This window comes from Seriola lalandi, unplaced genomic scaffold (genome assembly GCF_002814215.2).
Source record: "Seriola lalandi dorsalis isolate HSWRI2012SDOR001 ecotype SW California unplaced genomic scaffold, Sedor1 jcf7180002054898, whole genome shotgun sequence".
NCBI classification, from domain to species: domain Eukaryota; kingdom Metazoa; phylum Chordata; class Actinopteri; order Carangiformes; family Carangidae; genus Seriola; species Seriola lalandi.
In genome coordinates this window covers 3,759,747-3,777,008 of record NW_019525450.1, presented here as the reverse complement: position 1 = coordinate 3,777,008, position 17,262 = coordinate 3,759,747, and the positions used below count along the sequence as shown (strand labels likewise).

The window sequence follows — 17,262 nt, the reverse complement described above, 5'->3', positions numbered from 1 at the left end:
TTACCTGAAATCTGCTGAGTTTTTATTAGATCACTCAGAAAAAAGTCAGCCAATCAGATTGGCTAATTTAGATGTTTTTTTGCTCTCAAAACCACAAATATATCTTCTTATGGATCAAAACGCATAAAATATGGGACCTTTAAAGAAGTCAAGAGATTATCTTAACCCACCCCCATTAGTGGCTTTGCTGTAAATACTGAGAACAAAACACCTCAAGACACAGAATCAGTTGCTGCATGACAGGCCACGATGGAAATAGTAAACTATTTTTATTGACATGTTTAAATTCAGCTATTTACAAGTTCTCATTGTAGGCAACAAAAACATTTCAGACCATTACAGTTAAAACAAAAATACCAAATACTGTTTGTATATATTTAGGAGTCTAGCATTTTGACACAAGAGCCAGTCAGAGATGATTCTCACTTGTATAACGTTATGAATGTTGAGTGTTGTGTAGTATGTTCACCACTGCACCAAACTGAAGGTGAGATCTTTTAATTAAACCTGCTGCAGTAGCCATGTCTCAGGTGTGTTTTGGCACAATGATAACTCAGTGAGCTTTAGCTGTTTTTGCATGTTTTCACGGATTTACCACAAATTACATACAGTATACTTTACTTAACTGCTGACATTGCCTAACCATAATGCCAAAACATGAAAAAACACTGGCATTGTTCTTTCACAAAGACTGAGTTATGCATTTTGCCAAAAGCTGGTAGTATGAAAGAGAGCTTTCCTGCTAGACTCGATAACAGAGGTTCTTACACATTTCTCAAAGACCCCCCAAAGCCAGAGGCCTCCATGTAAGATGATTTATCACTTTTTACACATGACCCAGCACAGAAATTAATACGTAGAATATACTGTATAATACAGGGGATCAGAAAAGCAATAATTATACTAACTTTTATTGTTGACTTATATAGTAGATGACACTTTATTTATTTTGCTGCAAACTACTCCAAGACTCTCAATGATTCCCACTTTGGGGGCTTCCTTCAAATGTCATGAAGTACACGGGCAGCTAATCAAATGAAACACGATTGTTTAACTGGTACATCCCATGGGGACACCAAATGGGAGGTCTGAATGATTCAGGACGCTCAGACCTGGACAGGGAGGGAACCTGGAAGGTGCCAGGAGTTACAGAGTTTCAGGGGGACCAAAGTTTCTAGTTACTCCACTGGAATTTTCACTTTTTGGTAAATTAGTTAGATTCAATAGGTTAACTTTGGTGACACCAGTTAGAGTTTGACATGGTGATTGAAATACAAAACAAGATCAGTGAAAATACATCAGGAAATTGTTTTACAGCAGTGGTTTAAAGGTGCTAAACTTCATTCTGATTGGTGAGATCCTCCGACACGCTGTTGAACTCAGTGGCCCGAGTGCTCATTCCCAGATACTGCTTCAGAAACTCGCTGAAACGTTTTTGGTTGTTCCACTTGCGGGCTGACTTCCGAATGCCAATGAAGCCACCATACCTCTTCTGGTACGATCTTCCTGGAGACATCAGCTTCCTGTAGCCATGCCTCCCTTTGACGAAACCGCCAAACCTCTTGGAGACGCTCAGCCCTACATCACCCTGTCCGGCTGCCATATCAGCATCCCCTTCTTCCTGCCCTGCCTCTTCATCATACTCATCATCAAGAGACAAAGCATTCTGGGAATTGTAGGCAGTGTTCAGGTGGTTGCCCTTGCCACCCAGATCGCTCTCGTCCACTCCAAGTGCGCGGGTCACATGATCAAACCTCTGCAATGCAATGGGTAGTAACAGACCTCCCTCCATCTGCTCTCCCTCCTCAGGAAACAGGGCCTCCACCTCCTCCTGAGATCTTTTCCGCATAGTACCACTGAGGGAGGAAATAGTTGAAGACAACGCTTTACGACAGAGGTCCCAGGTGAAAGCCGGGGAGATGTTTCCTTCACACTCAATGAGACACACCTGACGGAGACAAAGCCAAGAGATCATCATCATTTCCTTTCTGAAGTCAGTTCAGATCAGTTGATTCATGTGGCAAAATAGACAGACTTCACTGTAGACAGTTTTTAACACTAAACTAAAATGGTGAGCATGGTAAACATTGTACTTGCTAAACATTAACACGTTAACAGTTTCATTGCGAGCATGCCATTGTTAGCATTTTGCTCACAGTAGGTCACTAATTTGGCCAATAAAGCCAAAGGTAGATACCACAAAGGGAAAGCAGAAAAACATGTGCTTTGTGATTTGGTGAACTTTACTACTACTACTACTACTACTACTACTACTACTACTACTACTACTACTACTACTACTAATAATAATAATAATAATAATAATAATAATAATAATAATAATAATAATAATAATAACAACAACAATAATAATAATAATAATAATATATAATAATAATTATAATAATAATAATAATAATAAACTTTATTTGTATCATCTTTCATAAAAGAAATGTAGCAAGAAGTGTTTTACAGCATGCTTCACATTAAAGACATAAAATGAGCATAGAAACATGTAAAAAGCATTGATCTAAAATGAAAAACATTAAAAAATATTAATGTTAAATTATATAAAATAATGAACATGAACATAATAAATCATTAAATAAGACATTTTTTAAAAAGTGCTGATCAGTGCATAAATGTGGCGCAAAGTGCAAAATTTCAGAGCTAGTTAAAGGCTTAAGTGAAGAAATAAGTTTTGAGCTTTAATACTACTTAATACTTAGTGAACTGGCTTCTCTAATATCCATAGATAGTGTGTTCCATAGCTTTGGGCGGTAACTGACAAAGGCTGCATCCCCAATTTTCTTACGGCCAATTTTCTTTTAAACGCTTTACACACCTAAAGCTGCTTTTTCAAATATTTAAAACTCAACTCTCAACGAAGCAAATATTTTGTCCTTCCTAGTAAAACTTAAACTAATAAAGTCGAAGACCTTTAAATAATTTTTAAGGACTATTTGTAACACAATTCTCTTTGAAAGTCATGGTTGCATCTGAGGCGGAAAATGTGGCCTACACTTTTCCACATCAAACATAGTCACACATATTGATACAGGAAAAGCACAGGTGTAACTAATAACCTTAATTAATGCAAGATTAACATGAAACAGTTTTACTCTAAGCACCTTGTGAGGGTTGTTTGAGTGGAACCTCCTCAACTCAGTATTAACTCAGACAAAAAACTGAATATGACAGAAGGCTAGTGATTGGATGTCTGAGTCATTTGTAACATATATCATTCGCTTCAAGTGGTTCAGTGGAAATGTGTTTGTGTTATGTCTGTGTGTTTGTGTGTTATTGTGTGGGGGAATGTATCTGTTACTATGGATGTAGTACTGTATTGCTTTGATTGCCACTGTTTACATGAATCAGGCTAATCATAGAGGCTCTTGTCAATCATTGATTTATAAGTAAAATATGAGATTGACATAAAAAAGAAAACCATTTAAATAAGCAAAGGAAGATCAATAGATGGCATGCAGCGAGGTGCCAACCTTAAGACAAATGTCTTTACAGAATCCCTTGAAATTAAAAGTGCCTATGCTAAAGTACTACGCCAAAGTTTTATGTTTTGAGCCATGTGCACTTAAACGTCTTTAACCAGAGAAAAACAGCCAGCAGGCATAAGCACTGATAGGAGAAACACACATCTATCCTCAGGAATCAATTAGCCACAACGAATTAAAACTCAAATGGCAAAAGGCTAATGTGTTGAGTAAGAGACAGTGAGGGGGATGGAGAGAGGAAAGGATAGATTCATGGAGGTGGGATGAAGGGTTTCCACTTATTTCATCACCAAATTAAAAGAGCCCTGTGGACACATTGTGTTTGTATGTATGTTTATGTAGGGGAAATAGTCCAGTTTTGTCTAGATGGAGCGTTTGCTATCTAATAAGAGCATGATTTGTTTTTTACTTATTTCGCATATGCTGCAAAACAGTCTGTACTGGCCTTTCACATCAGACATTGTGATGGACCAGGACCTTGAGACTGAAGCAGCTGAATGGAATTCAGCAAAATTATATGTTTATTATAGTTTTATTATTTACACCTGTACTCTAGATTCTAAATTTGTTTGGATCTGTTTTCATGCCCGAAGACACGATGGAAGTTTGTCCCCTCTGTTTTGGGTTGGAGTTCCACTCTTGCAGTGTGTGTGTGTGTGTGTGTGTGTGTGTGTGTGTGTGTGTGTGCGTGTGTGGACTTCTCACCATGGTGTTGAAACTGAGCTGTTTGGGCAGGATGTTGCTGCAGGACAGGCAGTCTCCCTGGCAGTCACTGTGTCCAGGATCACACAGACAGAGCAGCAGCAGAGCCACCACAGTCTTCATGGTCCCACCGTCTGCTGCACAACACAGGACAGATCAAACACACACATTTAGTCCAACAGTTTGGATACCCTTCTCATTACCTGCCTACAATGCAGTGGTATCTGAGTGGGTCGTTTTGAACACCATTGAAGGTCATTGTGTCAACATGTATTCAATATCTCACCAGACAAATACTGAGAATGTGAAAAAGTTTGACCAAGTTAAAGGGGCTATTTGTACGTTTTTTTCTGACGCTGAATGTGGTTTACATCTTGCGTCTACAAGACAAGAGGTCATAATACAACCTCTGAGCAGCGCTACTTCTTCAGGGCAGATTGGATGGAGGCTACAGTGAGCTGCTATTGGAAAGTGACAAGATGGGGCTAGCTAGTTAGCATGCTAACTTGACAGAGTCAAGAGTTTACAGAGACACTGGTGTTGCTTTCCACTGCTGGAAAAAGGCTAAAGAATGAAGTTTGATGAACGTTTCTTCTAGACTGGTCAGTAAACAGCTGTTAATGCTAATCCTGGGTATGTAGTAATAGCAAAACATACAAGTAGCTCCTTTAAGGTTATTTGCCATTTATGGAAAGGAAAAGACAAGTTCTTCATGAATATACAAATTTTAATAGGTTACTCTTTATAGACCTGCTAGCTCCTATTGATAAAAAAATAAATAAATAAATGTGACATGTAAAGTATATTTCAATATGCTTTTTTTTCATAGTGAGGACTTTTAATATACTAAAGTAGTAATAGCTGTTTACCTTGGTGAGGTATTGAGTGCAGAGTCAAATTCCCATTAGTACAGGGTTAGCATAGCATTACATGTCTTCTTAGCTTCTCAACTCAGTATTATCTCAGACAAAAAACTCAATATGACAGAAGGAGAGTGATTGGATGTCTGAGTCATTTGTAACATATATCTTTCACTTCAGTGGTTCAGTGGAAATGTGTTTGTGTTATGTCTGTGTGTTTGCGTGTTATTGTGTGGGGGAATGTATCTGTTACTATGGATGAAGTACTTTATGTATATATGTAAATGTTGGAGGGATCTGACACTAATGGAAAAAGGAGAAACAATAAGCTCAGTTCTGAGTGAGACGAGGGGACAGATGGAGCGACAGTGAGCAAAGCAGATACAAAAAGTGACAAAAAAGACTTTTGTGTGACCTTATTCTGGAGGGAACAGCCCAGTCTGGTGAGCCTGACGTCAGAGACACAACCGGAGTTTTCATCTCATTAAACAAACTCGTTAACTCCTTTAATTGATGCCTCAATTATTGCCTCTGGCAGCATACTGAGTCACAGTTTGTTGCTGACAAACACACACTCAAACTCACAAGCACCAAACACACACAATATTCAGACAAGCAAAGCTACACAGCACTGAAATATGCATGCATACAAATACATGCATTCTTACACATGCCTAGTGTACACACTGCGTGTGCTGACTGTACAATACATTAAACACACTCACACTCACACATACAAACACACTAGTACTCTGCTCTTTTGACTTTTGGTTGTAATTATCTATTGAACTGACATAGCAGAAAGTAAAACTAATTTGCCTTCAATCAAAAATTACTCTGTAATGTCTTAGAAATGTGGAATTTATTCAAAGTAATTAAGGGCTGATAAAAGTGTAATTGCACTACAGTTCATTCCAATCACTAACTACCCATAAAACAGCAACTCTGCAAAATTAATTAAAAAAAATAATCAGTCCTCTTATGTGCAAACAGTGAAAGTGTGTGTCATGTCCAATTAATTTTTACTTTAGTAGGAAAGAGAATGTGTTTGTCAGTGAAGGACAAAAGAGCAGCAAAGCCATTTTAGACAGAAATATTGTAGGACAGCTGAGGGCGGGACCCAACTGGGAGATGGCAGAGGATATAGACAAACAGCTTGGGTGTGTTCATTTGGCCATAATGCATCTTATTGTCCATCCTCCTGTCAGTGACTGTGTGACTCTAAAAATGAGCTGCCATCATCCTAATGCTTGAAGGAGCCACATCTTCACATCTCTGTTCTCAACTGAGGTGTGGCCAGAGGATGCAAACACTGGTGTGCCACTATAATTTAGTAAGGACAGAAGACAGTTAAAGTGAAAGCGAAAGCAAAGTGTAATAATTATTATTAACAAGTATAAGAGTCTACAGCCACACCAGCAGCTCTGTGAGGCACAGCACTGCTTTGAGCTACATGCTAACATCAGAGTTTTAAACAAATATCACAATGACAATGCTAACATACTGATGTTCACCGTCTGAGTTTAGCATGCTAACATTTGCTTATTAAAACACATAACACAACGTACTGCTGGAGCTGATGGGAATAGTATTAAATATATTGCAAGTAGTTGGCCATAAACCAAAGGTTTGGAGAAATTAAAAATGTTGATGATGGGGCTTCATGTAAGGTTAAGGGAAGTTATTACAATCCATCCTTAGGGAGACATGAATGTACTATACATCAAATGTCATGGCAATCCATCCAATAGTTGTTTAGACATTTCAATCAAAACCACAAATGTCAACCTCATGGTGGCACTAGAGGAAGAAAAAGGAAGGGAACACCAAGTCCTTTCAGATCACATTAGATGTTTAGGCTATATGTTTACTGCAAGGGTTCACGCAGGGCAGGACCATTGTCTATCCCCCTGAGGATGATTTTTAAAACTTAGAAAAACATGATCAAAAGAGATTTTGACAGCTGTCATTGGAGGTTTAAGGAGCAGTCTCAATGCTTCACCTTGGGGTAAATGCAGGAAACATTCAGGTGGCCAAGTTAAATCTGGGCATTTCTTAACTCCTGGTGAAAAAATGTCTAATGTCCTATTCAGAACAACATAGAATGAATAAAGCCTGGAAGCAGTCACTCTGGCCTTACTCAGGGTAATATATAGATATGTGCAGACACAAATACATTCACACACAAGATTGCACTCCATTGAGTATCTGTTTGTCCTCTTGTCATAAAATACTCTGTGATGTCACAATCTCTCTAAAATTGAACATTACTTCTCAATGACCAGTGTTTTCTGTGGTCTTATACTGACATCTGCCACGTTCTCTCCTGAGCCTTGAAAACCCAATTACCCTGCTTTTAATTAACTGATTAACCACTAAATAAACCAGTTAATTAAGTCATTACTGTCTGTGCTGTGCTGAGGTGCTGCTGATGGAAGTTTCACCCTCCAGCAGATGATGAATAAGACCGTCTCTCAGATGAAAGGAAATACCTCTCCATAGAGGTGAAGTAGTTCTGCAACAGAAATATACTTTTCATCCAGCTTCAATGTGTTACCTGTCAACATGTGACTACATGAGGTGATTTTGTGTCATTTGATCCGTTCTGTTACTTGAAAAACATCTAAACCAAGTCAGTTCAAGGTTAGCAAAGGAAAGCAATAGTATGTGGTGTCATCCATGTTCTGTGAAACATAACTATAGTGTAATAATAAATGACAGTTAACTACGTGGGAACATCAGCAATCTGTAGTCTGTCTCCCAGAAAAGTATCTATACGTGCGTTTTGCCTTGTTAATAGGAGAAAGTGTTAAATACCACAACCATCTTCAAGTTGTTGATTAAAAAGTTTGTCTAGTCATTACATTTAAGTAAAGTTTAAAGTTGATGAAATATTCCTGTCTGATTCATGGACTCCTCGTCCTAGAACAACAAGTCACTCTGAGCAGAAAGTTCTCAAACTCTCTCACACCATGTTATCAACTGTTTCCACCATTATTTTTTCTCCATTGTTGCCCTTTTCTCATCAAGAACAGGAAGTACAAAATAAATTACTTCCAGTCGAAGAGCGACTTAAAGCCGGATTATTCACGGATGGCTGAACAGAGGAGCGGTGTGGACTTCGTCTTTATTTTTAAAAGTTGAACCGCAGATTAATACGTAACTTAAATGTAATAACCACCTAATGTCAAACTCACATCAACACACCATGTACCTTGGCTGGAACTTTTCTTATTTGTGGTTCGTCTGTAATGATGAACAACTGGACACACTGTAGTTGTGTAACAGCAAAAAATAATTGAATGGAAATTTTCTGTGCATTGATGTTCAATGTGGCCTCATGATCACTTCATTTGACACACAAGTGCCTTATTTGTATTCTGTGGTAGAGTGCTTGCATCCAATTATAAGTTGGGCTCTGACATGACTTAAATAAAATCTCATTTAAACGTGCAAAGTAGTTTAAACCCTGACTACCCTGACAAATCAGGTTGATACAATAACTATGATAAAAAATTTAGTTCGCACTTTATTTTTGTATTGGCTATGCATACTTAAAGATCACTGTGATATTATACTTGAATAGATTTTCAGGTATAGGAGTTAGGTAAGTACTAAAACCAAATTAAAAATAATATTAAATCATTATTATAATTATTATTATCGTGAAGTTATTGTGCACAACTACATGATGACCTATTAAACTGCATCTTTAGATAATGGCTTTAAATTGTAAAAATAAACTGAAGAACACTAACATTCAACCCTTGACGGAGAGAGGCCCATCATATTAAAGAAAAAAAAATCAAATATTGAATAATTAGAGTGTATTCATGATGTTGTCTTTGTTAGTTGATGAGAGTTTGACAAGTAATTAAATGTTATTTAGTCTTCTGCCTGGAGCCAGATGGCAGACTTCTTTATCCGTCAGAAAAGTCACTTTGATTGACAACTTGTCCCGGGCCCACTCAAATTACATTGTGCTGTTTTTTTCTAATATTGATAGCTAACTAGCAAAATGGCAGAGCAGCCATTGTTTTTGATACTTTTCAGGACAGTAAATCTATACTACCAATCAGTTTGATTAAAAATGTCAAATCTATATGTTAATCAGCCGTCACTACCTATGTGCATTATCTACCTACTGATTGAGCTGTCGTTACCACGTCTCACTCACTCAAGCTCTTTCTCTCCCCAGCTTGTCATACTCTTTGTCTTTCACACATATATAAAACGAGACAAAACTACTACTACCATTGGCATAGAAGTGCACAAGGGGCTTACCGCCCCACTGTTCATATTACAAACACAAAATACTGCACTAAAACAACTACATTATATTTCATGAAAAAAAAGGTTATTTCACACTCATTATTCTCCCTGCTACTTCGTCTCCTTTATTTTTGTATCAAGATGTTAATAATCACTCCATTGGCAAAACCTTGATGGCTAACTCCAACAATGAATGATTTCCCATCAATATGCAGAAAATATGAGATGTCTATTAAACAGTTTTCCTTAATGGCCACCTCTTATTAAATCAGATTTTCGGTGATTATGCATATATTCATTTGAGTAAAACATCATAAATATGCCCAGGCAGTAATATTGCAACTACACAACTACTACCAAAACTTTTATTTCTTATGACCCTGCTCCTTCTCCTCTGGTTGGAGGTCCTGTCTGCTCACACACGTGTCTGCAGAGTGGGCGTTGTGACATATCTCCATTCAGAAGAAACCTTTAAAAGAGACCTTTAGTGCTTTCACAACATGTTCCCTGTCAGTCAGACTGTGTGTGACGTGGCAGTAGATTACATGCTGAAGCCATTACAGGAAGACACACTCAGCTAAATCAATTACCCATCTCAATGTATCTAATCACCTAAGGTCGAGTAATGGTTGGGAGGTGTGCTCACACACACTTACACAGGCCTACCAGATCTATTTCATATTTATTTCATATTGATTTTTGTTCATGTCCTGAGATGAGGTGGTGCCCTGTATAGTTTTACTTTTCTCTCTCTTCTCTCTCTTTATTTGTTTGCCCTCTGTTTTCCCCTTTGTATTTCTATAATATATATATAATATTTAGACAAAGCAGTGACTCTGCAAGGACAGACATTTCCAAACTCATTGCTGATAGGCCTTTGTTGAACACAGGTGTAACTAATAAAAATACTAATGGTTACATTATGTGTAGGTGTTGTTGTCTCATCAACACACCTAAATGGAAAGAGCCATCAATGTTATTTGTTTGTGCTTTTTCTCCTGTGACAGGTCAAAATGAGATAAAGATATAATCACTGAATTATCTACCTACCTTTCTAAAGGTCTTTAGCATCATGCGGGACATCGTATTTGTAATCATTAGTTTGTGTGAGAGTAAAAAATAAGAAATAGTGTGACTGAACAAATAAACAACACAGGCATATCCCTTGCTAACCTTTTAGTGTACTACACTATAACCTATGCTAATCATACACATTTGGACACCACCAAATCATGGTTACATTTTTCTAAAATATAGAGGTATTCAGGTATGTTATGACACAATGGCTCAGAAATGGTTTTTGCCTATGCTTTATATGTAGGTGTATATATGTCTATAAAGAATATTATAAAGAGTGTCATGATTATTATTATTATTATTATTATGTTGGTGTTCTCATGAGTTTTAGCCACTGGTGTATTAATAGAAACTTGCCATTGATGATGCTGTTACATCTTAACATAAAATCATCAATACTGGAATACAAGATGGTGCCCATTCATTTAATTGAAAGCTGCTCACCAAGTACATTTACCAAAAAAGTTTCTGTCTTCCTGGCATACTTCTGAGACGTACATCCCAAATGCACATCCACATTATACTACATTAAATAGCAGAATGGGGGGAAAAGAGGAAGATCTCTTGTTATTCCTACTTGGGACTTTTCAAACTTCCACGATGGTTAACACCACTGCTAGTCTCACATTACTGAAAGAGCCTGAATGAGCTACTTTTGTATGTATGGGGAAAATGCTTTTATGTGCCACAAGGGATTTCTTTGTCATACAACAGCAGTGGGACAACTAGCAACAACTGACTCAACACAAGACATATATGGACATTTTACCTAACTGACACCTCATAACTTCCAGTGTGGCCATCAAATACGTATGCGTCAGTTCCTAGATGACCAAGATTACGAGGCATGAAGAAAGGTCAGGGCCTTTCTACTCAGACAATTGACAACAGAATAAGAAATGTACATTTCTCCCCCCAGCATCAAAATGAGTGCCACTGCATCTGATAGGACGGATGTCTCCTTTGATGAGGGGAAAACAGGAGCAAGCTGGAGGCAGCAAGGAGGCACGAAGGATAATCTATGAAATCCTCCCAACACAAAAGGATGGACAGGGACCCTGCTGTGTTAGGAACATTGTATGCCTGGATTAACTCCACACATTAACAGCCATTTCGGTGCAGCCACCAGAGAAGTTCACAACCGGCACTATACCTATCCTTATCCTTCCTTTATTTTCCCACATGCAGCCTTTGCATGAGAACAGTTTCCTGGGTTTCCTGGGTTTCCCGTGGTCAGTGAAGTTTATCCATAAAGCTAATGAGATGTGCGTGTTGTGGAGGAAAGCAACAAATTCACTAATACTAAAGAGAGGAGGAGATGGATTAAGCAGGATTTTTAGGCCATAAGACACATGAGGCATGAACTGTGGAAATGGGCCTGCAACTCAGTAACGTGTTCCTAATGTTTGGTGTTTTTCTTTTCTTCTCTTTTGGTTGAAGCTGAAGGTTAATGTTGCAAGTAATACCACATATTCAGTATGGATTTTCTTTTTTCTTGGATTTTCTTTTTTTCTTTTTCTTTTCTTTTCTCATTGCTCATAAGTCTCATTAGTAATTATGAGGTCTTCATCAGTATTCTCCACAACTGCCGTCACTGTTGGACGACAGCCATTTCTGCTGATATCCAAATGTGTTTTTATAAATCTCAGATAAAGTCAGTTAAACCGGATGCATTCAGCTATTTCACGTGTAGGTGGACAGAATTGAATCGGGGTATTTTAAGTCTAGTAAGTAAAAAAAAAAAAGAAAAGAAATGGCACTCTTTCCTCAAAGCACAACTTGTCTTTTCTTGTTGCTTTACAGACCTTTCTGAGAGTCATCTTCAAGTCTGACAGTGAAACAGACTTTGCCCCTTTCTCTCTGAAGGACTTGCAGCAAAAGGTTCACGAAAGCAGGCATCTCAAACATTTTCAGTTTAAAATTCTGTTATAGTAGGTGTTGAAATCTCATCTCTCTCTCTCTCCCTCGGTCCCAGTCGCCTCCTCTGTTTGACCAGCGATCCACATGGAACGCAGTGAAATTGCCCACAAAATAACAACACAGAGCGTTCTTCACCAACAGCTGTTGTGCTTCAATTTACAATCCAGCTAAAATATAAAACAATTCTATCTAGTCATCTCACCCACATCCCTGTCTCTGAATACTTAGGGTTTTTTTAACCCAAAATCAGCTGCATGTCCGAGCATTCAGTTTTCAGTCAATTAAATTTCCCTTTAAGATTCTATCTCCATTCAGATATAAGCTAGTTCATTTTCGCCGGGTCCTATTCCCTCCATGCAGCCTCAATAAAGACAGCCAATACAGAAGTGCTGGAACATCATACAAAGCTAATCAGACCCAGAGCTAATCAGAGTTAAATTTCACAGCAAACCCAAATCTGTTGCAGTCACAGGAATGTTTTGGGTGTTTGCCCGAAGGAATGAGAAAGCAGCCTCTAGATTTCCCAGTTACAAAGGACATTTTCTCAGTCTGAGCGTTATCTGTAGTCCTACATCAGCCTCCTTATGATGATACGCAAGAAGATTTGTTATAGAGATAATCACAGCCACATATGTGCACTTTCAAAATAAGTTCTCATCAATAGTCGTTTAAAGAGCCTTTTTTGTTGCAGCTTACCTCACATAATCCATTTTGAACTGTGCCTTTCTTTCAATGAAAAGTGAGCCCCAAGCTATAACAAAAGCATTACATCAATTATTCAATATAAAATAAATAAATAAATGAAAATGTGACACTCAGGTTTGCTATTTACTTCATAAATCTTTCCTGACAGCTTTAAAAAGGCATGTACCTCCTTATAATGAGATTTACATATAAATGCCTGAGGGCATAAGAATAATTTTAGCAGAACGACCACAGAAATAGGCTTATACACCATAAATACCACTAATACTGGCACAACTTCTATCTTTTATTTACTGCTTTATTAACTAACTATAATATAGAAAATATGACAAAAATATTTTACACTTTTATAACATTGTGATTTAATAAATTTAATAAAAGCTCTGACCTATTCTGAATCACGCACATTCAGTCTCCAGCCTTTGAACAGAACAGTTCAGGTTCATTAAGAGCATAGAGATCTGCAGCAAAATTATGGGCCAGATGTTCCCAGATGCTTTATATGTGGTCATTAAAATCAATTTACACTGCTGTCTTTCTATCGTCCGTTTACCTGTTGTGGGTGTCCTGGAAGGTTCTGAATGTCACTGCTCGTTGTATGAAAGCTCATATCACTTATTATTCGTGTAATATTTTAGATTTTTTTATTTTTTGTTAACTTTAAGACTTTTTATCCACAGTGAATAAATTGGCAGGAGAATTGTCTCAATGCGCACCGAAATATTGACTTCCTCTCAGGCAAAAACGCACTAAAGCGCAGCAGCAAACCAGGCCTTGAGGATTAATGACTAATCAGGATGTATTTATGACCTTTCCCTCTTTGTTAAATATCAACGCGCAAACTGCATGTGTACAATCCGCAGATTGAGCGTAATGTATACATCATTGCTGCCTTATGTTTTTCACCCAAACGTGTTTAAACACCTATTTAACCTTGGGCATCACAGGACATAACAGTCTGTAGTTGCTCCCTATGAAACACATCAGCGGTTTGTTAACTACACTGACTCCAGACATTGTCCTAACCCGCTCTGTGTGATTCATCCACCTGTCTGTCCCCGAGGTCAGCTATGGATTAGGCTTAAGTTCTTTGATTATCATTGTTACAGGCACTCAGCTGTAAAGAGCACAAGGGTCAGGGGGTCTCAGTGACAATATAGCGGCAGCAATTATCATCCAGCAGTAGTCGTGGATGATGGAGTGATGGAGACACTGACTGATTGAGGATAATAAGCATTACTCTTAGCAGGGCTGACAAATTTAGATTGACGGGAATTCACATTTGAGTTATAGCCATTTATTTAACAGGCTGTGCAACATCACTAACATTAAAAGCAATTAGAGAGGATGCAAAGGAAGAGAGTGACGCACGGTCTTTGTTTCCTGACTTAACAAATGTAGCAAAATGTCAGATATCTATCTGACAAAAATGCAAAAGGTTCTGTATCAAAGGTCAGAGGTCAAGCCATTTCATTCCCTCTTCCTTCCCCTCCTGCCTCCTCCCCAGTGTCTTCTTACCTGTATTGGCGTGAGATAGTGGGTGCCTATAGAGGGTCCCTCGGGTGCAGGTTGAGGTTCGTCAGCTTATGTTTCCCTCCTTCAGCTTCAGTGTGGGTTTCTCTGGCGACGTGGAGGATGGAGTCAGCTGCTCTTATAGGGTCCCACCCCTCCCCTTCAACCTCCTCTGATTCTCTCTCTCTCTCTCTCAAAACTCTTTCTTTCATCACGGAGAGAAAGGGGAGGAGGGTGGGACTGAAATCAGGGAGGAGAACGGAGATGGGGGGAGAGCAAGGGTAGGGAGTTAAGAGGAAGGAGGGAGGGAGGGAGAGAAAGAGAGAGCGGAGATGGAGAGGTGGAAAAATAAAAGTGGGGGAAGAGGAGAGGAGGGAGGATATCTATCTGTGTTGGTGGGTGTTATGCTTGGCTACAACATATTTTAATTTTTGACTAGTTTTGATTGAGTTTGCTGATAAACATTTTGTTAAAAACAAAATACAATACAAAAAATACAAATCAAATACATGAAAAATTCTATACTTTGATTAATTATTTGTGTTTGATATGGTTTTTACACACAAAAAAAAACCTAACCTCAGTTAAAATCCTTAAAATTAGATTTACTCCTTTATTATCATTGAAAATACAGAATCTATGAACATGCAAATATTTGATCAGTTGAAAAGTTTCACCACCGGACACAAGATGTCTCCTGCTTCACTGATTCTCAGTCCAGTCTCAGTTTATGTGACCTGGAGGTTTCAAGGTTCCATTTGTGTAAACGTCTATTGGAGCATGTTGTGATGTCACAAATGTGTGTGATGTATTTACATGTCTTAAACTGAGATAAATGGTAAATGGACTGCACTTATAAAGCACTTTTTCAGTCTTGCCACATTCACCCATTCACTCACACACTCATACATCACACCCATACACACATTCATACACTGACGGAACAGCCATCGGGGGAAATGTGGGATCAGTATCTTGCACTAGGACACTTTGACGCGCAGAGCTGGGGATCGTACCACCGACATTATGAGCACAGAGAAATGTGAAAACTGTCCTCAAACAGTGAAAATCAAACATCCAAAGTGAAGTAACAATACACAAAACACATCTTTGAGTGCAGAGGAACTTTAATGTTTTGTACAGATTCTGTATTTATTTCTTTTGTCAAATGTTGTTTTGCACAAACCTTTTTTTTTTTTTTTTGCTTAATTGTGCCATTAGGCTGATTATTTGCAGAAGCTATATACAACCAGTTACTCCTCTGCATGTTAATACACTCACACAGTATATACTGCGCTGTTCCCTCCTGATTAAAACAAAGAAAGTGTCATATTCAATGTGTAGATTGTTTGAGGAGAGGTTGGAGAACATCTGGCTGTCACGCCTCCGCCATGATGTGGGAGTAACAGTCAGATGTCCTCCAACCTCTCCTCAGGCAGTGGCAGGACTGTATTACTGTCACTCCGCTCAAAAACAAAAATCAGTGCTGGAAACAAAAGAATCACGACTGGCGTGTGTTCCAGAGTTTCTTATTGTGAGTCTGTCCAGCACTCGTTATCAGCAGGATGTGTCCTGTTTCTCTCTGATTAAGGTTACTTTACTTCAGGCATGTGTGTCTATTGATGCTGAAACAAAATGAAACGCATGTTACTACCACAGAAAAGTGTGGCTGTAATATAATTAATCAATTAACAAACTCATTATGCGCACAGTCAAGTGTGGCATCTGAGGAGTAATTTACCAAATATATAAAAGAACTGGATGCACTGGAAGCACCAAAAATAAATTGAAATACAACATTTTGCTGTTTAATGAAGTTGGAGCCAACACCAAGATGAGAATAGGATGAAGACGGCAACTAAAGAAGCAACTAAAACTACATGGTCACAGTTTTAAGATTAAGCCAGTAGGATGGATAGAAGCTGACTTTACATGCACAAAAGAATGTCTTGAAAGAGTTAAAAAGATGCACTTAATTTCCCTCAAGCAAAACGGAAGCAATTTCACATTTTTTTCCAGCTTGATGTTTAGAATAGAGAAGGAGTACAAGTAAATTAATTTACTACACAATGAATGAACATAGCTCATATGTTTATATATACAAATCACAATAACAAGCAGCAAGGAACTGTAAAATTCAGATTTAATATCTTAGATCTTTGTTTTTCTCCTGAAGTGGGTAGATAATACTAAGTAATCACTTTATAAAGCTTCTCAATTAAGTCCAACGAGACAGTGAGAAATATTGGTTGTCTATTTGGTCTTTGAATGGCAACTTATCATTCAAGTGTACAGAGACATTTTCATGATGATGATGAGTATTTAAACTTCTCAATACAGTACATTTTATCTATATCTGATCTGACCTTATTCCCAAACTCATCCCAAACTTTATTACATCTTCAACATACTCACAGTATGTACACAGTCTGTATATCTTCCTCACACTATTAACAGGTGGGGAGATAATAAATCATTATATATATTCGCCATATTGTTAATTACTTGATAGTGCCTGATGAATGTGCATGACCACTTTTGAGTCTTTTTATAAGTTTGAAATTAAAGTTCAAAATTCAAAACTTGGGTTCTGTGATTTTAAAAATATATTGACTGAGTTCCAGTTCACACAAAGGGACAAATAAAATAATAATAAAACCAGCTGCTGGTGTTGCATGGCACAGTGTTGGGATGCTGTCATT

At 38.0% G+C, this 17,262-nt stretch overlaps 1 protein-coding gene across 1 annotated transcript; it reads right to left on the bottom strand.

Annotated features, from left to right (window-relative positions):
• Positions 1-252: 252 nt before the first annotated feature.
• pnoca (prepronociceptin a) lies at positions 253-14,656 on the bottom strand. Its single transcript, XM_023429662.2, has 3 exons — positions 14,567-14,656; positions 4,218-4,351; positions 253-1,948 (listed from the first exon to the last, which is right to left on the bottom strand). The coding sequence occupies exons 2-3, from the start codon at positions 4,335-4,337 to the stop codon at positions 1,334-1,336; spliced, it is 735 nt and encodes a 244-aa protein (XP_023285430.1). The 5' UTR covers positions 4,338-4,351; positions 14,567-14,656; the 3' UTR covers positions 253-1,333.
• Between the last annotated feature and the right edge of the window lie 2,606 nt (positions 14,657-17,262).

Bases quoted from the DNA above. Each gene is read 5' to 3' on its own strand.
- pnoca (XM_023429662.2), bottom strand. From the start codon at position 4,337: ATGAAGACTGTGGTGGCTCTGCTGCTGCTCTGTCTGTGTGATCCTGGA. The intron at 1,949-4,217 runs GTGAGAAGTCCA...TGTCTCCGTCAG, and splicing joins AGCTCAGTTTCAACACCATG to GTGTGTCTCATTGAGTGTGA.